At 38.7% G+C, this 22,566-nt stretch overlaps 1 protein-coding gene across 3 annotated transcripts in view; it reads left to right on the top strand.

Moving 5' to 3' along the window:
- The window catches only part of RC3H1 (ring finger and CCCH-type domains 1), an 89,368-nt gene extending 75,247 nt beyond the window's left edge, over positions 1-14,121 (top strand). For all 3 annotated transcript variants that reach the window (XM_036918494.2, XM_036918493.2, XM_036918492.2), the window contains exons 19-20: positions 5,566-5,681; positions 6,659-14,121. In XM_036918494.2, the coding sequence (XP_036774389.2) occupies positions 5,566-5,681; positions 6,659-6,809 (267 nt within the window). In that variant the 3' untranslated portion in view covers positions 6,810-14,121. The remainder of the gene's footprint in view (positions 1-5,565; positions 5,682-6,658) is intronic.
- Positions 14,122-22,566: the final 8,445 nt, after the last annotated feature.

Here is a 22,566-nt window from a genome sequence, read left to right as displayed (position 1 = left end):
ACTTTTTCTTATGAGTGAGGTGCAAACTACACATTCTTTATTTGTGGAATAGTGTCCATGGAAATGCTTAGGGTTGGTTTCACAGCTTGTGAACATTTTCATCAGTACATCTTGAATCATAGCTTGAACCATTTGGCCCAGGTTGTATGGTAATGGGCTTTTAGTAGTTAAAGTTTTCACATTCTTTCTAAGCTTATAAATGAGGTATTTAGTTTTTCTGCTTAGAATAAGTATAGATACTAAAAAATATATATAATATTTATTTTGGCTTGCTTTTTAAAAATTTTTTTTATTTTGGTATCATTAATCTACAATTACATGAGGAACATTATGTTTACTAGACTCCTCCCATCACCAAGTCCCCCCCACATACCCCATTACAGTCTCTGTCCATTAGTGTACTAAGATGCTATAGAATCACTACTTCTCTGTGTTGTACATCCCTCCCCGTGCCCCCACCTCATTATACATGCTAATCATAATGCCCCCCCCCTTTTTTTCCCCCCTGTTATCCCTCCCTCCCCACCCATCCTCCCAGTCCCTTTCCCTTTGGTAACTGTTAGTCCATTCTTGGGTTCTGTGAGTCTGCTGCTGTTTTGCTCCTTTAGTTTTTGCTTTGTTCTTATACTCCACAGATGAGTGACATCATTTGGTACTTGTCTTTCTCTGCCTGGCTTATTTCACTGAGCGTAATACCCTCTAGCTCCATCCATGTTGTTGCAAATGGTAGGATTTGTTTTCTTCTTATGGCTGAATAATATTCCATTGTGTATATGTATCACATCTTCTTTATCCATTCATCTACTGATGAACACTTAGGTTGCTTTCATTTCTTGGTTATTGTACATAGTGCAATGATAAACATTGGGGTGCATATGTCTTTTTGAATCTGTGATCCTGTTTTCTTAGGGTAAATTCCTAGGAGTGGAATTCCTGGGTCAAATGGTATTTCTATTCTGAGGTTTTTGAGGAACCTCCATATGGCTTTCCACAATGGTTGAACTAATTTACATTCCCACCAGCAGTGTAGGAGGGTTCCCCTTTCTCCATATCCTCGCCAACATTTGCTGTTGTTTGTTTTTTGGATGGTTGGGTTCTTTACTGGTGTGAGGTAACATCTCATTGTGGTTTTAATTTGCATTTCTTTGATGACTAGGGATGTGGAGAATCTTTTCATTTGTCTGTTGGCCATCTGAATTTCTTCTTTGGAGAACTGTCTGTTCAGCTCCTCTGACCATTTTTTAATTGGATTATTTGCTTTTTGTTTGTTGAGGTGCATGAGCTCTTTATATATTTTGTATGTCAACCCTTTATCGGATCTGTCATTTATGAATATATTCTCCCATACTGTAGGATACCTTTTTGTTCTATTGATGGTGTCCTTTGCTGTACAGAAGCTTTTCAGCTTGATGTAGTCCCACTTCTTCATTTTTGCTTTTGTTTCCCTGGCCCAGGGAGATAAGTTCATGAAGAAGTCGTTCATGTTTATGTCCAAGAGATTTTTGCGTATGTTTTTTTCTAAGAGTTTTATGGTTTCATGACTTACATTCAGGTCTTTGATCCATCTCGAATTTACTTTCATGAATGGGGTTAGACAGTGATCCAGTTTCATTCTCTTACATGTAACTGTTCAGTTTTGCCAGCACCTTCTGTTGAAGAGACTGTCATTTCCCCATTGTATGTCCATGGCTCCTTTATCAAATATTAATTGACCATATATGTTTGGGTTAATGTCTTGAGTCTCTATTCTGTTCCACTGGTCGTGGGTTTTTTCTTGCGTAGTTTTTTGATTACCGATTCAGTTTCTTTGCTGGTAATTGGTCTGTTTAGATTTTCTGTTTCTTCCTTGGTAGTCTTGGAAGGTTGTATTTTTCTACAAAGTTGTCCATTTCTTCTAGGTTTTCCAGTTTGTTAGCATATAGATTCTCATAGTATTTTCTAATAATTCTTTGTATTTCTGTGGGGTCCATCTTGATTTTTCCTTTCTCATTTCTGATTCCGTTTATGTGTGTAGATTCTCTTTTACTCTTCATAAGTGTGGCTAGGGGCTTATCTATTTTGTTTATTTTCTCAAAGAACCAGCTCTTGGTTTCATTGATTTTTTTTCTATTGTTTTATTCTTCTCAATTTTATTTATTTCTCTGATTTTTATTATGTCCCTCTTTCTGCTGACTTTGGGCCTCATTTGTTCTTCTTTTTCCAGTTTCAATAATTGTGACTTCAGACTATTCATTTGGGATTGTTCTTCTTTCTTTAAAAAGGCGTGGATTGCTATATACTTTCCTCTTAGAACTGCCTTTGCTGTATCCCACAGAAGTTGGGGCTTTGTGCTGTTGTTGTCATTTGTCTCCCTATATTGCTTAATCTCTATTTGAATTTGGTCATTGATCCATTGATTATTTCGGAGCATATTGTGAAGCATCCATGTGTTTGTGAGCCTTTTTGTTTTCTTTTTACAGTTTATTTCTACTTTTATACCTTTGTGGTCTGAGAAGTTGGTTGGTAGAATTTCAATCTTTTTGAATTTACTGAGGCTCTTTTTGTGGCCTAGTATGTGGTCTACTCTGGAAAGTGTTCCATGTGCACTTGAAAATAATGTGTATCCTGCTGCTTTTGGGTGTAGAGTTCTGTAGATGTCTGTTAAGTCCATCTGTTCTAGTGTGTTGTTCAGTGCCTCTGTGGCCTTACTTATTTTCTGTCTGGTGGATCTGTCCTTTGAAGTGAGTGGTATGTTGAAGTCTCCTAGAACGAAAATGCATTGCATTCTGTTTCCTCCTTTAATTCTGTTAGTGTTTCTTTCACATATGTTGGTGCTCCTGTATTAGGTGCATTTATACTTATAATGGTTATATCCTCTTGTTGGACTGACCCCTTTATCATTATGTAATGTCCTTCTTTATCTCTTTTCCTTTCTTTGTTTTGAAGTCTATTTTGTCTGATACAACTACTGCAACACCTACTTCTTTTCTTTCTATTGTTTGCATGAAATCTTTTTCAGTCCCTTGACTTTTAGTCTGTGTGTGTTTGGATTTGGAGTGAGTCTCTTGTAAGCAGCATATAGTTGGGTCTTGCTTTTTTATCCAGTCTATTACTCTGTGTCTTTTGATTGGTGCATTCAGTCCATTTATGTTTAGGGTGATTATTGAAAGATACGTACTTATTGCCATTGCATGCTTTAGAATCGTGGTTACCAAAGGTTCAAGGGTAGCTTCTTTACTATCTAGCCATCTAGCGTAACTCGCTTGTTAAGCTATTATAAACATAGTCTGATGATTCTTTACTTCTCTCCCTTCTTATTCCTCCTCCTCCATTCTTTATATGTTAGGTGTTTTAATCTGTACTCTTTTGTGTTTCCTTTAACTGTTTTTGTGCATAGTTGATTTCATTTTTTTCCTTTAGTTAGTATTTGGTTGGTCTGCTTTCTTTGGTGTGCTTTTATTTTCTCTGGTGACATCTATTTAGCCTTAGGAGTGCTTCCATCTAGAGCAGTCCCTTTAAAATATCCTGTGGAGGTGGTTTGTGGGAGGCAAATGCCCTCAAATTTTGTGTATCTGGGAATTGTTTAATCCCTCCTTCATATTTAAACGATAATCGTCCTGGATACAGTATCCTTGGTTTAAGGCCCTTCTGTTACATTGCATGAAATGTATCATGCCATTCTCTTCTGGCCTGTAAGGTTTCTGTTGAGAAGTCTGATGATAGCCTGATGGGTTTTCCTTTGTAGATGACCTTTTTACTCTTTCTCGCTGCCTTTCAAATTCTGTCCTTGTCCTTGATCTTTGCCATTTTAATTATTATGTGTTTTGGTGTTGTCCTCTTTGGGTCCCTTCTATTGGGAATTCTGTGGGTTTCTGTGGTCTGATTGACTATTTCCTCCCGTCTGAAGTTTTCAGCAATTATTTCTTCCAATACACTTTCTATCCCTTTTTCTCTCTCTTCTTCTTCTGGTACCCCTATAATGCGAATATTGTTCCTTTTGGATTGGTCACACAATTCTTTTAATATTCTTTCATTCCTGGAGATCCTTTTATCTCTCTCTGCCTCAGCTTCTCTGTATTCCTGTTCTCTGATTTCTATTCCATTAACGGCCTCTTGGATGTCATCCGGTGTGCTCTTAAGTCCTTCCAGAGATTGTGTTATTTCTGTGTTCTCCCTCCCAACTTGATCCTTTAGCTCTTGCATATTTCTCTGCAGGTCCATCAGCATGGTTATGACCTTTATTTTGAATTCTTTTTCAGGAAGATTGGTTAAATCTGTCTCCCCAGGGCCTCTCTCAGGTGTTGTCTGGGTGATTGGGGACTGGACCAAATTCTTCTGCCTTTTCATGGCAATAGAGGTAGTTATAGGCAGGTAGCATGTGTGTTAGCTGGGAGAACAAAGTCCCTTCCTGCTTGCTGGTCGCCCTGCCCTTCTCCACTGCATGTGCTGGTTACCCACACACCAGGAGCAGCCCTCGGGGCAGCCCAGAGCCCTGCGGGGAGAGGCAGGCATGCTGGGTGTGCTCTCCTGCAATAACAGCACCCCTTGGTGCCCTGCCCCGGGTGGTTGCGCACTGAGAGGAGGCTCTCAGCGGCTGCTGTGGGCACGGCTGCTCTCCTGGGCCGCGTGGGAGGGGGAATGAACAATAGGCTGCTTATCACTGTGAGGTGCTTCAGAGCTGCGTTGCCACCCAGGGGGTTTGGACGCCTGAAGTTTCCCAGGATTCCTAGCCTGCTGGGCTGAGTCTGCCGGGACTGTTCCGTCCAGCTGTGAAGCCCCTGTCCCTTTAAGACTTTCAAAGAGCACTCGCTTTTCTTTTATCACAGGGGAGCCAACTGCGCTCACAGGTTTTACTTTTCCGTTTCCTGAATATCCAGCACACCGTGCAATGTGTTTCTGTGCTCCCAGTGCAGATGACTAGGGCTGGTTATTTAGCAGTCCTGCGCTTCCACTCCCTCCCCACCCCCAACTCCTTTCCTCCCTCCGGTGAGCTGGGGTGGGGGGCATGCTCGGGTCCTGCTGGTCTGCGACTTGTATCTTACCCCCTTTGTGAGATGCTGCGTTCTTGCAGTTGTAGATGTAGCCTGGCTGTTGTACTGTATCCTCTGGTGTCTCTGTTAGGCATAGTTTTATTTGTTGTATTTTCAAAAATATATATGGTTTTGGGACGAGATTTCCACTGCTCTACTCACACCACCATCCTCCCAAAAGTCTCTGTTTAATTTTAATTATTGATTTTCACATATCATATTTTTGTTTGGAACTCTTCTCCCTCATCTGACACCCGATCCTCGATGTGAGCCGTCTTGGGCTTCTCTGGCTTGCTTTTTTTTAAATCATCTTTTTTTTCTTTGAGATTTTTCCATGTTAACTTGAAATATTCTCCCACTTGCTATCCAGCTTTGATTGTGAGCAAGTGGGTTATACTTTCTATTATGTTTTTGTGTATGTACCTTTTTTAGTCTGCCTGTTTCTTTGGTCATTTTACAAGACTAATTAGGATTCTTGATCATCAGTTTATATTATCTATATTTAGTCTCTTTGTTACATAGAAGATAATTGAATTTATTTCCTTCTCTTTCAAAGGAGAATCAGTGTTCTTTGGACATGAAAAGCAAATTAAATACAAGTAAGCAAGTAGAAAATGGACAACCGGAACCACAAAGTAAGGTTCCAGCTGAGGACCTTACATTGACATTCAGGTAAAGAAAGGCCTATTTTCATGGTCTTATATTATCCAGTCACAACATAGGTACCTTCATAAGTATGATTTGGTTTTTAAAATATTATTCTGTATACATTGAGAAAAGAATTTTTGCATAAATTTAGGAGTTGCAGAACTTTAGAACAAATCCAAGGTTGAATTACCTTTTAATACCTAACAAATAAAATTTTCTGATTGCAATTTCTTCTTCCCCTTGTTTTTTACTTTATTTAAAACCAGTCAACATTTTCATGTATGCCTTTCTAGTCTTTTAAAAGTGTGTTGGGCATTTAGCCTGTTTAAAACTCACCCACCCACCACCCCATCCCCCTGGATTTTAATTTGGTCTATCCCATATCATCCAATATTTTTCGGTAGGTGTGGAAAGATGAATGTCAGCTCTTAACAACTTATCAATAAACAATATTGTAGTTGATTCTGATTACACATCTCGATCATTTCCTTAGCCTATTTTGAGGCTTTTGACATATGGCCTTGAATTGCCCTCCTGATAATATATAACAACAGTTTATAAAGCCCTGTTGCTTTCAGGCTTAGGTTTTGGCTACTGAAATTCATAGTTATCCTGGGTTGAAAATATTTCTTAGAATTGTAAATCTGCTAAAGCTGGGGCCAGCACTTTTTCTTAAAGGCTAGATAGTAATCATGCATCTTACAATCTGTGTCAAAGTTCTTAATTCTACCATTGTAGTGTGAAAGCAGCCATAGACAATATGTAAACAAATAGCCAGGCTGTGTTCCATTGAAGCTCTATTTACAAAAACAGGCAACTGGCCAGCCTTAGTTTGCCAACCCCTGTGCAAAAGCATGAATATAGAGCTGTAAATTAATGTTTGAAAGCCATTCAGATATTTTTCCATGTTGCTAAAGAAAAGCCCTGTGTATTTTATTCTACTGATCATTTTTCTCTCTCTCCTTTTTAAAATTCCAACTTTATTTTTTTAACATTAACAGTGATGTACCAAATGGATCAACCTTGACACAAGAGAATATCAGCCTCCTGTCCAACAAGACCAGCTCTTTGACCCTATCAGATGACCCTGAGGGAGGAGAGGACAACAGTGACTCCCAGAGATCAGGAGTTAAATCCAGTTGTGCTCCTTAGAATATGAGGAGTCCTACTTTCATCTTCTGCTCCTGATCAGTTTGCGGGGCATAGGGGTAGGAAAACAGATAACTTCTAAAATTTTCTCTGAGAGTGGTCAGAGAAATCCAGAAAAGCTCCAGAGGCAATGTGCACAAACACCACTACTAAAAACAAACCCTGCACATAGTTCACATTAATGCATTTTTTAATTTAAAAAAAAAAGAAAAAAGAAAAAGAAAATTAGCAGTATCTGCAAGCAATTCAGATTAAATTTGTTTTTGTTCTGTGAATGAACTTTATTTTAATAACTTTGGACGCCTTGGATCCAGGGCTTTACAAAAAAAGAAGATATTATATATACACTCTGTTTGATTAATTGTATGATCTTAATGAAGTAGGTTTCTCTTGTATTTTGGTATTATTACATACCCAGTGTATAATTCTTTATCCTGAATCCTTCCAACTCTCGCAACCCTATAAATTACAACAGACAAGAAGCATCGGCCTTTCTGTGAATTGTATGGTGCTTGGGAAACAAATGGCAACTGTAGATGAAATTAGAAAATGTGCAGCAAACCCACCTCTAAGGCTGTTTGGGAGCTGTAATTTCATTTCCATTTCTCAGTCACTGGCTTTGTGTGTAGGTATGTTTTTCATATGGCATTAAAACTTGTATTTTTTGTTCAGGAGGGTTTTATTTCTTGCTTTTGTCTTTATTTCAACTTTTCAGAGAGATTACAAGACTCTTTGAAGTCCTCTTTTCCATATTATAGATCCTTCTCATTCTCTTAATGTAATCAGAGCTGAGTCAATATTTTTATTTGCTTGGTTAGATTTAAATGGAGATTAAGAATTCATCACTGAAAATACATGGTTGGTGTATTACCTGTTACTGAGCTGATGGTTGGATATTTGGAGCTGTGTGTCTCCAAATTGAACTTTTGTTAAAATTATAGAATGTTCGAAAACTAGGACAGTTAACTGTGTTTTAAACTGCAGCACTGCAATAAGAACAGAGCCATATTATTTCAGTGGATGCTTCTGTTTTACTCTCAAAACCCAAAAGTATAAAATAAAATCCCTATATACTGGAGCCTTAGCTTTCAAAGAGATTTGGTAAATATGAACTGCCTAGATCTTAAGGATAGTATATGAGTTGACCAGTTGTTGCTGTTCAGAATCATTAAGCACAAGCATATAGTACCTAGAAATCAATTTTCACAGACTTGGCTTTACAATATGAAAAGGTTCTTCATGAAAATGTAAAAAGAATAAGAATTTTTATTAACTGGATCTGCTGCACATATTCTAATGCCATGTGTCTATACTGAGCTATGACCCTATAAAACAGGCTTAGTGGGGATTATTTGATAATATTCCTCTGTTTGTCGTATTTCTAAAAATGTCTCTTTCTGGGTTATACTCCTTAAACAGAAAGCACTGGTTATGTAATAAGTTACTGCATTGCTTTGGTTGGGTAAAAGCAAGTTTGTATTTTTCTTTTCCTTATTTTCTTAAACCTTAACTCCTGCTGAGGTCATAACAGCCTCAGTCTAAGCTCTGTGTCCATCATACTGTTAACGGAAACAGTTGGGGGGTGGAGGGAGGGATTACAGTCCTGCCATTGCCTACCAGTAGGAGAGTCCAAACAGAACACTCTTTTGAGTAGCGATTATTTAATTTGCCCAGTCAAGGCACCGTGTTTATATACTATTTCACATTGAATTTGATTATGCCCTACAGACCTGGCTGGTCAAGGATTTGATATACACATATTGGCTTGGGATTCGAGCTTTCTTTTTTATTTAAATAAAAATTTATATATATATTATATATACACAGATATACATAGCTATATCTGTATATATATTGGGTATGTTTTAAGGATTTTTTCACATGAGCGCAGCTGTTGCAATAAAATGACTGGGAGGTGGAAGCACTGAATGAAGAGGCGGCCTTTTTTCAGTCGATATCATAATTTCCTGTTTTTTTGTGTTTTTTTTTTAGTGGACTTGCCCTTTTGCTTTTTTGTGGGGGTTTTTTTTTTTTTTTTGCTTACAACTCTCTTATATTTACTGTTTAAGTGCTTGGTTTTTTGGGAGAAGGAAAGACCCTTTTTTGTATGTGTGACAAGAGTCCCAAGATTTTTCATTTCTATAACCATAAAAGGCAACGTTCTTGGCCTCCAACCTTCTGTAGGCAGATTTGGGCAGCTTTTCTTTTTTTGGACATATTAGATAATTCCTAAAATTTAGAAGCAGTTGGTTGAATTTGAAACTCAAAATGATTCTGGTATTGGAAGGGAATTTATGGGTATTGAATTTGTTGAAGTTCACAATAAAAGTAAAGTTCCATTTTCGTTATTTGTTGAAACCCCTACTAATTCAACTTACATTATTCTTGTTCTTATTTACTTCAAATATGCTCATTCTTACTTTCACCATTTTGATTTTATAAACTAGGCAGGAATGGGAATTAACTTATGTAGTATTTCTACTCTGAATAAAACCCGAAAGCCACTGTTTTGAATTGAGTTAAATAGTGTGTCTTCCACTCCTTAAGGTATTTTCATTTTCATGGGGAAAACCTCTTAAATTGTAGCCTTAATCCTAGATGTACTTCTCAAAGGCCCCATACTCTAGAGAAAATTTGGTTGGATAGAAGGGTAGAAGAATGATATATTGTCCCACTGTGCCTATAACTTACCTATTTTAAATTGGTCACTCTGCCTTACCTCATGGAAATTCTTAGAACTTTCCTAGTGCTTAGAAGCAGTTTTAGTAATTAAGTTGAACCTCCAAAGTTTGGGGGTGTTGTGTTTGTTTGTTTTTCATTTTCTCTATGATAGTGATATGTGAGCCTGTAAAGGTAAATGGCCTGTTTGGGCAAAACTGATTGACTCTTTAGCTGATTTTTGTCAAAATCTGTAAAAGGCTTTGATTGTTCTGTCTTAATTTACTCCTTTAGAGACAGTTGAGAGATGAAATAAGTCAGTCAGGAAGTACAGTTTTTATGCTTTCTACTTATTAAAATACTAATTTCCTCTGAATATGACTGCTTTTCATGGAATTCAGAAGCAAGACCCATACATCTCAGGTGAACATGAACAATTCTGAGAGGGTTAAGGTAGGAGTCATAGCATTGTGTCTACTCTTGCTTAGATAACACCAGAATTTTATTACAGCTAGGAATACAAAAGTACTTCGCCTGATTCTTTTTTCAAGGGGTCTCTGGAAAAGGGTAGGAGAACTGAGAATAAGGTAATTTAGATGCAATTTCCTGACATACATGCAGTTCTTTTGCTTTACTTAATGGACACTTGTCACAAGATAAGTCCAATAGCTGCCCTGTCTTAGGTAATTTACATAAGCTGAAGTGACCAAAGATTCATTCCTTGTTACTTCTCTAATCAAAAGAAAATTTAGTTACAGAATAAGTTTCTAGTGATATTATTCAAATGATAAGTGCTTCTAATGCCAGGTATAGATATTCAACTACTAGAACATAAAAATTTATTAGATAAAAGCAGTAATGTGGCTGATTCTCTTCTCCCATATTATTTCCCTTCTCTTCTCCTGGTCTTTCCCATGTATTTATTCTTTTGCATAAAACACAAGATTTGCTACCTTGAATATGTAACTCCATCAGACTTTCTGTAGGTCTTCAGGGTTGAAGCGTGAAGTTTTTTTTTTCCTGGCCCTTTTCTATCTTGTAAATTCCCCTAGACTTCCCCACTGCCCTCCCTAATCTGCAACAGTGACAGTTTGCTGCCTCAAAACAGAGCATTCAAATGAATTCGCTTAGCCAATAACTTCTGTGAAGTTGCCTTTTCTAATGGTGTTATTACTCAGTGATGCACAAATGTGGTATTTGCCCTACTGGTAGGCAAACAAAGGTCTGGTTAAGAATGGTAACCTGCTGTTTTCTTTAAAGGAGAGCCAAAGACTTGTGCTTTACTCTGTTTGGGTTTTGGGGAATACGGTAGCCATTTTGATTGTGTAATCTTTTAGTATTGTGAGTTGATTTGTACTGTGTTAAGTAGATTTGTCTAAAAGTTAACTGTTAACAGCTGGTCTTATAAAATGTAAAAGTAGTGAAACTCATCAGTTTCTCTAAACCAGTGAATGTTGTCTTCCACAATACTGTGGGTAAGCAGTCCCTCCCCTACTTCTTGGGGATCATCTTGTAATGATTTCATCTTGGGTGTTTTTGGTTTTTCCCTTGTGCCTGAAGGACAGTCTCTTATCACTATGGTCAAGACACAGGACTGAGTAAAAGAATTCATGAGCATATGACTGGTGAGAGTTAACTGCAGTGTATGTTAGATTATATATTCAGATCTGGAGAAAAATAGGTTCTTTTTAGTAAAGAGTGTTTGGTTGCTATTATATACAAATAGTCATGGGTAGAGGCCTTATCTATGCTCATCTTTTTTCAACTTAATGCTCAATTTGCAATAACAGTAAAGGTTTCATATATAAATCTGTCTGTAAAAAACACCTGTAAAGATTTGTTTCATTAAAAGGAAAGACCCATTTACTTTATTGGGGAAATTAACTGTAGTGTTTACTTAAATTTTTACCCTAAAATAATCCAGTTGTGCTTATTTTTATTTTTTTAGTTGGTGATACATGGTTATAATAAGTTACAAGGTGATTTCTTCCCTGAAAAATCTGCCTAACCTTTTATGTCAAAATTAGAGCTACTAAACTAGGCAAATGTCACTTGATTGAACATTAGGGATCGAGCAAGTAAGCAGTCCACTACCTTCATCGCTACCTGAGTGCCCATACTCTTGCCTCACTAGCTTAGACAGCTCTGATTTATATTTATTTGTTGCTTCAGCTCAGCTTTTTGAAATTTTCCTGCTGAGATGACTTACTGGGAGTTGTAGGTGGAGTGCAGTTAATATTTTGTTTAAATTCTTAATTCAGCTTTTCAGAACCTTATGAGTAAGAAAGCTGTTTTTGTCAAAGGGTACCCTTAATGATAGCAAATGCCCGCTTAAGATTTGGTTTTTAAGATTTTATTTCTTAGACTTGAAAAGATGTTTTCAGATATAATAGATTACAATTAATAAGTAATACTAACTATAATGTTAATAAAGAAGAGGAAACTGCCACCACCAGGAAGAAGAAACACCTTTTAATAGTAAAGGTGTTCCCAATAGGTGAATTTTCAATACTGCACTGATAAAGTGGGTAAAGAGCCCTCTGAAATTCTATTGAGATAAAGGGACTTACCTCACCACTGGAATTCTTGTTTTCAGAACCTCTGAATTTTCAGCCAAACACTGAATTCCCCCTAATCTTTATTCCTGAGCAAAACATCCCTAGAGTAATAACCTCTGTTTTCACAAGAAAATAAGGCACAGTAACTCAACAAAGAGAACTAAAATAAACCTCAAGACTATATTATATCCAGAAGTATGTATTTATAAAAATAAAATCCTGTGGAGTTAAGTGTATTATATACTACTAGATAAGGCAACTTATTTTCTTGTATTGAATCTCACTGTTTCCGGTTGGTTGGTTTGGTTTTTGTTTTGTTTCATTGTTTTTCTTAAACTCCTTAAGTGACAGAGCTCACAAGTCTTTGGCATCCAGTCTGGGTTGTACATGCAGAGCCATCTTATACCTGGAAACTGTCGGTGGCCCCCACCCCCACCCCAGCTATTGCATGAAAGGGCCAAGAAAAGCGTGGAAACTAGTGAGTGGGTGGGTGATTGGTTGCTTGGTTGGTTGCCTGGTTGGTTGGCTGCCTGATGTTTGCAGCCAGCTCTTGGTGGTGTGATTGCTCAGGCTCACTGATGGTTGCCACACTCACAGGAGTATCGAATCCACCCTGCAAAATGTTCCTCTCGTTTAAAGGCATTTTTAAGGTTCTGTTTATCATTTTTACATCCTCTGTTGAACTAAAACACTGTCCTGAGAGCTACTTCTTCCAGGGGTATTGTGGCCTACATTTTTAGTATCCCATCTATTTCATCCTTCCTCCTCCTCCTCCTCCTCCTCCTACTTTCTGGGAATGAAAGGAATTTGGGAGGGGGAAAAATTTTTTTTTTTTCATTCATTGATCCACAGGTCTCATTATCTTTATGATGAATCTGTGACTCTTTGGAGCAAGAACAATGGAAAAAATGAAGATAATGAACAAAACCCTTCATCCTCTTAAACATTTTCCAGTTGTGAGATTCCTCTTTGTGCGAGGTCTCTTCCCCTTGTTCCCCCTAGTCCTCTTCTTCCTGACTTTGGTCTGTTAGGTCTTCAGGCTCATACCAGTCTCCCGAGACATTCTTCGGTCATTATCACCTTTTTGGGTGGATTTTATTTTGTCTTGTTTTATTTTTTTTAATAACTTTTTAACCTTGATGCATATTTGCTTGGGATAGAGCTTGTGCAATTTACCAATCGTATTGATTGTATGTGATTGTGCCCTGCAGAGGTATACTTAACATGACAAAAATAAGTTAATAAAGGAGCCCGTGAGATTTGAGTCAGGTTATAAATGACTTCATGAAATCACTTAGTTTTGGATAGTGAGAATTTTCTGTCTCCTGTTCTTATAAAATCAGTGCTAGACAAAAATACCATTTTTAAAAGGTTTTCTTGCATTCCTTTTTTTTCCCTTGCCTATGCTACGTGTTCTTCCTTGCCTGTCCCCATCCACCTGTTAAGAAATAAAAAAATTTAACCTTAAAGTGACACCTTGATTTATAAATTGCTGATATTAGTGAAGTTTTACTTTTTCCAAGTGTTTCCAGCTGAAAAAATTAGTGAAGACAAATAATGGGTTGAAACTTCACAAGCTGTGAATAATTCCTTAGCATCTGGCAAACTGAAATTTTATTTGAAGACTTTATCTCTTAAAGTTTGGGCATAGGGAAAAATGTCCTGTTTGAAATGGACCATTTTCCATTTAATCTGTTTATATTTCCAGTTTTTAAACAGCCTTCAAAACATGTGAGGTGGAAAAAAAGAAATAGTAGGAAGATGGTTCAGGGCAGCAGAGCTCTGGGTCTGACTTGTCACAGGCCTTTGAGAAGATTAAGGCCATCTTTTTCAATTTTGTATTATTTGTGTGCATGTTTATATCAGAGATACTACATTTGTTAAAATGGTATTTCCTTCCTTTATTACCTTGGAAACTGACTCAGTCTCATGTTGCTCCTAATTAGTGTTTAAGGCCCCCATGAGTTGCAGATAAAAGGATTATTTTAACAAGTAGGAGGAGGTGATTCACCTTTTGGTTTGTAAATATATGAAAGTGTGTCCAAGGTCTTTATCTGCTTTCTGTCAGCATTTATATTAAATGATAAGTTAATGAGAAACGTGTGGTCTTTTTTGTAGATGAATCTGTGCCATTTTATTCTAACCTTGGGATCGTTTTCTTACACCTTAATGGAGTTTTTTTTTTTTTTTTTTTTGTAGTTGAAAGAATGTAGTAGATAATGTGCACAAGCAAACACATTCTCGTAGAGAGATCACAGGAGTTAGTCCAACCTTAAATACACCACAGCCCACATTCCTTCATTTGTTCTACGTGATTGTACATTAGGAGACAAGGTAATGGTTCTGAGATCCTGCTATCAATGTTCAGTGAGACTCCACAGCTAGCATCTTAAGTCCTGCTTTATGGCTTCTCCAAGTCAGAACCTTCTTTATGCTTAAGTAGCATGGACTTGCTCTGGGAGCATTCCTAATACCAATTATCTTTCCATTCTTACTGGCTTGTCCTGAAATCCCTATCCATTAGTCATTCCTTAGAGTTGGAGGATAAGTGTAATTTTATTTCCTCTTAGAGACCACAGTAAAATCCACCTTACTTAACAACTCTGTGTCATGAAGAGAAGAGGGGAGGGTACTGAATTAAAAGAAGTTTAAGAGATACAAAAATCACATGCAACGTGTGAACTTAGCTTGGATCCTGATTCCAACCAAATGTACAAGGACATTTTTTGTATATTGAGGGAAATTTGACTTTATTAATATTGGGAATTAGGTAATACCAAGGAATAATATTTTTGTGATAACAGCAACATGGTTATATAAGAAAATATTCATATTTTTAAAAGATGCATAACAGCAGCTGGAGTTCCCTTTAAATATTTTTAAAAGAAAAATAATACACATTACCCAGTGAATGTGAACAGTTAGCAATTGAGTGTCCATTAGTACCATATCTGGCTTCAAGGGAAGGGCCTATAGTAAAAAACTTAAGAGGTTTATTAAAGGATGGTAACTAGTGCAACCATCTTGAATGTTAGAAAATCTATAGGGTTACTAAGTCCAAAACCAGACCTGCCCTGTACCACTTAACCTAGGCCTAACCTGCGCATAAGCATTAGGGTACTTTCTGACCCCTTAGACTGAGAATCACACAGAGTAGTTTGGTCTTTGTGTGCATTAGCCCTTCAGTCCCAGTAACCAGCTAATCTGTTAACGACCGATTAGTTAATCTCTTCAGCCTGGTGGCTAGTTTAGTTAGTGGCTGCCACCCTTATCTGGGACACCTAGCCCATCAAAAGTGGGCCTTAAACTACTCAGTGAACATCCACTGCAATTATTTACTAAGTTTACTGAGTGCTCCCCATATTCATAACTAGATGACAAAAAGGAATTGCTGTCTACCCCTAAGGAGCTTAGACTCCAGTTTCGGAACCTGACGTACATGCTTTAAAAATAGGTAACAATCATTTGCAAAACAGTAGGCAGAGTTACTATAGAACTATTCAGCCATCATTGTCCTCAAAAGGGAGCCGTGAGACTACACAAAGAAGATTGAACATCACCTGGCTGTGCAGCAAAGGCTTTCGTGAGGAATTTGCACTGAAGGTAAGACTTGGAGGATGGAGAGGGTGCTGGAGAGCTGACATGCCTGGTCAGAGAAAACAGGTTGTGTGAAATCTGCTCAAAAACCCCTATGTTATGGGAACTGGAAGAAGGTTGGTGAGGCTAAAGGGAGGGAGAGTGGCTTGAGATGAGGCAGAGCCAGATGACAGTGGCCTGAGACCATGTTTGGGTTTTATTCTGAAAGTAAGTGAAACCCAAGAAAGGGTTGTAAGGAGGATGAGGGATCGTGATCGCATCTGTGCTGATTATTCATATTTATGGATAACTTCCATGTCGGTGCTTTTCAAATTTAATGTGCATACATTTCACCTGGTGCTCTTGTTCCAGTGCAGTTAGACTGTTTCCACAGGTCTGGAGTGGGGCCTGAGATGATCTAACATGCTCCCAGGTGAGGCCGGCACAGTTTATCCAAAGTCCACCCTTGAGTAATAAGGCTCTGTGTGATAGGCAATTTTGGATGCAAAAAGATCCAGTTTGTGCCGATCAGAATTAGGAAATGAGTGAGATATAAAATATAAATTAACACTCCCTGGGTTGCTTAAAGGAAAGTGTAGAGCCAAGAGAAGCAAGGTGATTTAGAAAAGTATTTGCATCTGCAGAGTCGATCCTGAAAGGTAGAGAAGGCTTTATATGGTGAGCAAGGTTGGGAGCAGAGACTCCAAGCCCCGGAGCGCACGTAGTCATGAAAGAATGTAGCCTGTGCTGGTACTCCGAGGAGCTAGAAAACTTTGATTGAGGCCAGGTCTTGGAATGCTTTGTGAGCTATTCTGACTCACTGGGTTTCATCCTATAGCAGTTATAAGCCAGAGAGAGATGTGATCATTGTGATCTGAAGTAAAATAGGGCCTGAGTGGAGAGCCTGGTTGTGAATCTGTTGCAATAGACTTAGAAGAAATAATGAGGGCCAACACTAGAACAATGGCATGAAGAGCAGGAGGAATTTCTGAGACGGTGTAATTGAGCCATAACTTGAGGACAGATGGCACCAGCATGACTGGCATTACTAAACCCCCAGGGGTGGTACCAGTCAGCTGCCTGACCAAGCACTGGTTCCCTTGACAAGCACTAGGTCTGTTCCTATGGTATCAGATTATAGGGGGGAAAATAGTAGTACCTTTGCAGCATCAAAGCCCTTGAAAATACTCAGGTTCAAGGAAAACCTACAGCCTTCTCAGCTTATCATCACCTTCCTATCCTCCCAAGTCTAAAGACATTCAGGTTATTAACATCCAAAAGGTGCTCTCTGATTTTCTCCAGTCTCCCCGCTTTCCCTCATCGTCTAACTGAGTCTCTTGTTATCCTTAGAAGAAAGCTAGGGCACCTGAACTGCACCTAGGCCAAAGCTCAGGCTGCCTCTCCAGAATGGGCTGGTCCATTCCTCTGCAAGCATCTCCAGGGTTTTGCCTCCAGCACCATCTCCTGGTTGCCTGAACTCCTGCAGCCACCTGTGATGCGACTCCTGGAGGTTTCTGTTCAAGGTTAGAACAGCCTGTTCCCAGGCAGCAGCCTCTGTGGGTCTTCAGTTCCAGCCTTTGGGAAGGGCCTGAAACCAGTTTGAGTCCTGATGGGATAAAAGCTGCTAAATTGCATTCACTCCTAGACCTACATTTCTACCTCAGCCCTCAGTGGACTTTCTCAAATGTGCTACAGCATCCCTTACTGCTTGTCACATAATTGGCCTCTGCTTATGAAAACACACACCCTTGGCTTTAGCTTTACTGTGAGTTTCTTCCTGTTGGTCTGGATCTGTCCAACCCACCCCCTTTCTCTCCAGAGAACTTTCTCCCACTACCTCTGCCTCTGCCCTGTCTTCTCTAGTTCTTTCTCACCACCTACAACTTCCTAAACTAATGTGGAAGCAATGGCTTTTGACTCCATGAAGCTCTCTTACTGAGGCACCCAAGAATATCCTTGCCCAGTGTTTCTGTTTATGCAAGATGTCAGTTCCTCTGGATAAGTGTTTTTACTTAATCTTAACTTACCACTTGGGAGATAATTTAAAGTGTTTTACTATTTGTAAGTCTGCAAAACCACTCTGAGCCTGGATTTCTTGAAACACAAATATTTACTGAGTACTTAGTGCATTCAAGACTCAGTGGCATGTGCACTGCCCATGTTCAATAAATATTTGTTGTGATATGGTTTCCCTGAAACCAAAACTGAACTTTTTACCGTTGTGAGAATTTGGACAAATTCCCATGAAATGCTTTGACAGTCTCACCTGAAAACTGCCAGATGATAATGTAGGATTTATTTTGATAAATTTTATTTCACCTTAATTAAAATGTCATAGCTGCCTAGTAAACTAGAAATCCAGGAGAGTTGGAGACAATTTTGTTTTTTTTTGTGTTAGATGTTGCCCCAAATTTCTGTCGAAGAGTTACTGAGTAACCACAGCAAGAGCTCAGCTCTACTATTTGTCCTCTGCCAAGGTCTTAACTCTTGGATCCAAAGACTGGAACAGCCCAGGCTAGAAGGCAAGGGTGGGAGCCACCTGAATTACCTGCATGGAGGAGTTACTCCTCACACTAGAGGCAGGGCAACGGAAAGAGGAATTTTTTAATTTTATTAATGACCTTGAAGGAAGTACTTTTTTTAAAAAAGAGGATGATGGAATGCTACATTCCATCCACCCCATGGCTCCTCAAGTCTTTCCCAGATACAGCAGAGCAGAGGCCCTCCAAGATCGTTTTCAACCTTGTTTCCACTCAGAGCAAAGAAAAATAGTGCGATGCAGAAGTAGAAAATATTCAAAAACTTCTACTTGATAAAATTTCTTAAGCCTGCCTCCAGAAAGGGTTAGACTTTTCCATGAAGTTTGATTTAAATATACAGAGTTATTAAAACACTATAGAATACTGATGACTGTGTGTGTGTGTAAGGCGAGATACCCAGATTAGTTCGCCCAGCATACAAGCTCTATTTCTTTTTCTCATCTAACCAGTCTAAGATGAACCAAGAGGAAAGGGATTTGGTGGCATCAAAACCTAGACAGTGAAAGCCAAAAGGAACTGTGTTTAATGAGAATGAGAAACTAAAAAGACTCCAAAACACCAGCTGAAAATCTACTGAAAATCTCATTTGGAATGTGCATCAGAGACAAATGCTTTACAATACAATACGGGTATTTACTGAAAAAGGTGGTAGGACCCTGGGTTCATTTCTGAGCCCTGGATTTTGCGGGAACAAACTTGATAGCCACCTTCGAGGAGAAGAACCACATGGGGACATATGGTAGGACCTGCCCCTAGAAAGCAACTGGACACTGAATTTTAAGCAAGGAAGACATGGACATCTGTTCATCATTATCATGTAGTACAAGACCTGTGAGACAGGCAGACAAGCATTTGAATCTCAGCTGTGCTAAGATCTGTCATTTATGGCAAGTTCTTAGCCCTTGTGGATAGCCATTTTCTCACCTGTAAACTAGGCATATTAATAACTTTCTGGTAGAGCTCACAAAAGAATTATATAGTCTAATGCCTGTAAAGCACTTAGCATAGACCCTTGTATATAGTGTTTCTAAATGACACCTATTATTGTTATATTCAAAGATTTAAAGAATTTGGCCTAAGCTGATATGAAGTAATGGTTAAATTATAGTGGAATATCCTAAGAGCCATTAGAAATTATTTGACCAGGCAAGGAAAACCTAAACACCTCTGTTCCACCTCCAGACACTGAATTGGGCTTCTGTCATTCCTTCTTTCTCCTTTGTCACAAGCCAGCGGCTCACCTGCTTCTAGTTCCTCTTCGTCATATCCTGGCATTCCTCTCACCCCAAGCTTCTTGGAATACAACACCGACACCCTTGTTGCTGACAGTCAAGACCTTTTTGAATAGGTGACACATTGACATGTCCAGAAAGAGAAAATGAAGAAGGTGCAGCGACATATTGACAATTTTTTTTCCCACTCCTGTCTGTCCAGCCCTCACCCAGATCAACCCTGCTTTGTGAAACAAAAGGTAACATGCTATAAACACTGCTCTGCGGCTTGCTCTTTCCATGAATCATCCTGGAAAGCTTCCATTTCAGTACATAGCAAGCATCTCCTTTTTTTATTTTTGGCATAGTTTTCAGAGTGGGGATGTACCTCGGTTTACTTAACTTGTCCCCTGCAGAGGGAAGTTGTTTCTAATCTGCTGTTACAAATCGGGTTCCAGTTGGTAATCTCACTGATACCTGTACAGATATCCAGAATACATATCCTGAAGTGAGATTCCAGTGCAAATTCATTTGTAATTTTGGTATCGCCAAATTTCCCTTCAAAAGGTTATACATTGTATTCTCAGCAGCAATGGATGAAAGGGCCTATTTTCTCACACTCTAGCAAGAGAGTGCACCATCTAACTTAGTTCATCTTTTAATACTAAGAGTTTTTAGTGATAATCCTTTTTTAGGAAATCAGATGGGAAAAGTGCAGCAGAAACCTAACAGGGAAAGTACAGTGCTTTGAAGTCTTGCAAAGAATCATTGAGGGATGCCAAAATTAGCAGGTGAAAGTTTGGTGAAAAACAACATATTTACATACTCTTGAAGTATCTTCCCATAAGATAATTAATAAAAAGGGAAAAATTATAATTTGACAGCAGAGAAAGAAACTTGGCAGACATTATCAATGTTAATATCACCTGTGATGGGTCAAATTAACATCCTGATATGATGCCCGGAGAAGGAAACAATATTACTTCTGTAGTATTCCTGCCAAAAGAAAGTCCAATTTCTATGTAATCCTAAGTAAACCTCATACATACATAAATTGAGAGACTTTTTAGTCTAGATTCAAAAAAATGCCAAAGTCGTAAAAGACAAAAGATAGCAACTGTTCCAAACTAGAAGGCACTAAATAAAGAGACATGACAACTAAATGCAATGTGTGATCCTAGACCAGGAGAAGGGAAAACACAGAGTTTCTTTTTCACTTGGCACTACTAAATCAATGTTTCCTAAGTTGTGGCCAGGGCATTCCCAACACCTTTCAGTGTGTGGGTAAAGTCCAAACTATTTTAATATGTAACTCTTTTAATAATAATATTTATATGTTATTTAGCAAGTTCTAAACGGATCCTGTGGCCAAAAGTTTGAGAACCACTGCTATAAGAAACATTAGTGCAACAATTGGTAAATTTATAAAAAGACTTATAGATTTGTACTGTATCAGTATCAATTTCCTGACTTTGATCACTGTACTTGTGGTCTTGTAAGGAGTTATCTTTGTTTTTAGGAAATTTATACTATTTAGGAATAAACATACATTATATTTGCAACTTCTAAACAGTACAGAAAAATAATGTGTATTATATGTATTATAAGCACACACATATATATATGATGGAGAAAGAAAATGAAAAGGAAGTGCAGTAAAATAATAATGTTTTAACAAAGTTAAAATTTGGGGATTCTAGGTGAAGGGTTTATAAGAATATTTTTTACTGTTTTTGAAACTTTTCTATTAATCTGAAATTTAAAAAAAATTTTTAAGTCTTAGTCTTACAAAGTTCTTTTAACATTGTCACCTCCTGATCTTTTTCCCGACTCCTGCCCCAGCTCCATTGACCAGACTCTCCTATGTGCTCTCCCTGTGCATACTTTAAGTCATATGACCACTGGCATTGATTGGGACTTTTATCTTCATGTCTGGCTTCTGCTATGAAGCATGGGGCATGAAGGGTGAAGTCATCTTTCTGTCCCCAGACTCAGCTCCATGCCTGATACATACTGGCATTATTCACTGTCTGTTAACTAAATGATCATATGGCTCAACAAATGAATGGAAAAATTTAACCCAACCCATGATGCATGTCCTTAACTACCAAGGCAGGTGGTCTGCACCCTTATCTTTTTTCCTGCACATGTTCATTAGACCACCTGCACCACTTATGCAGGGTCCCCCTCACCTGCCCTCCTCCAAGGACCTCCTTTGCAAGTCACAAGTCTAACAACTACAAACCCTAATAGCTTGTTCCTGTCTCAGGGTCTCTGTCCATTTTTCCATGTGGGCAGTTCTTTCCTAATATTTTTATTGGCTCCCTCCCTCCTTTCATTCTGGTCCCTTTATGTCAGTTCACTAAGGAGACCTTTCCTGCCACTCTTTCCAAAATGGTAACTTCTCCACCTCCCCCATCACTTTCTATCCCCTCTCCCTGATGGATTTTTCTCCATTAACACCTGACTGGCATGCTATTTACATACATATTTTAAATATATTGATTATTTATGTGATTGCTGTGTGTCTCCCCTGACTGGAGTCCCCTTAAACTAGAACAGTTAAAGAACTCTAGAATTCCTGTGACTGCACTAGCTTCCAGGAGTCTTCAGTCACACAGAAGGCAACATACTTAGCCAGCGTATACTGCTGCAGCAGGCCTTCTGACACTGTTTTTGGCTGTTTAGGACGAGGAAAATATAAACAAATCTGCCCTTTATCTCCATTAGTTTGAATTTGTTTTATCTCCCCAATACCAAAAAAAAGTAAAAGTAGCAATACACACCAAGAAATAGAATTCAGTGCGTTTGCTTTTAAAGAATTCTCACCAGTTGCCCGTAGGTTTTGCACCTGCCTCACACTCCATCTCCTGGTCCCCCAGCAGAATTTCACCAAGCATCTCCCGATCAGCTCATCCACCTTAGAAATAACCTTGACAAGCACCCCGAGGCCCCTGGTCCCGTGCTCCCCACTCATCATGCAGGGCTGAGCAGGGAATGGTGCCATCTGTGGTCCACAGGTGCACCCAGTGTGTGTCCTGCTCTGGGTCACAAACATGTCAGCACTCAGAGGCATGAAGCTGGCATCTCATTTCGGAATATTCTTCTCTCCACTCTGACTAGATAACACAGGCTCTTTCCCTAAAAGCTGAGAAAGAGAGGACATTGCAGCGAGCAGAAAGAAGGCTACATGTGTCTGGACAGTCACCCTGGCTAG

This window comes from Manis pentadactyla, chromosome 9 (genome assembly GCF_030020395.1).
Source record: "Manis pentadactyla isolate mManPen7 chromosome 9, mManPen7.hap1, whole genome shotgun sequence".
Classification (NCBI taxonomy): Eukaryota; Metazoa; Chordata; class Mammalia; order Pholidota; family Manidae; genus Manis; species Manis pentadactyla.
The sequence above is the reverse complement of the archived record's forward strand: the minus strand, read 5'-3'. Positions and strand labels throughout refer to the sequence as shown.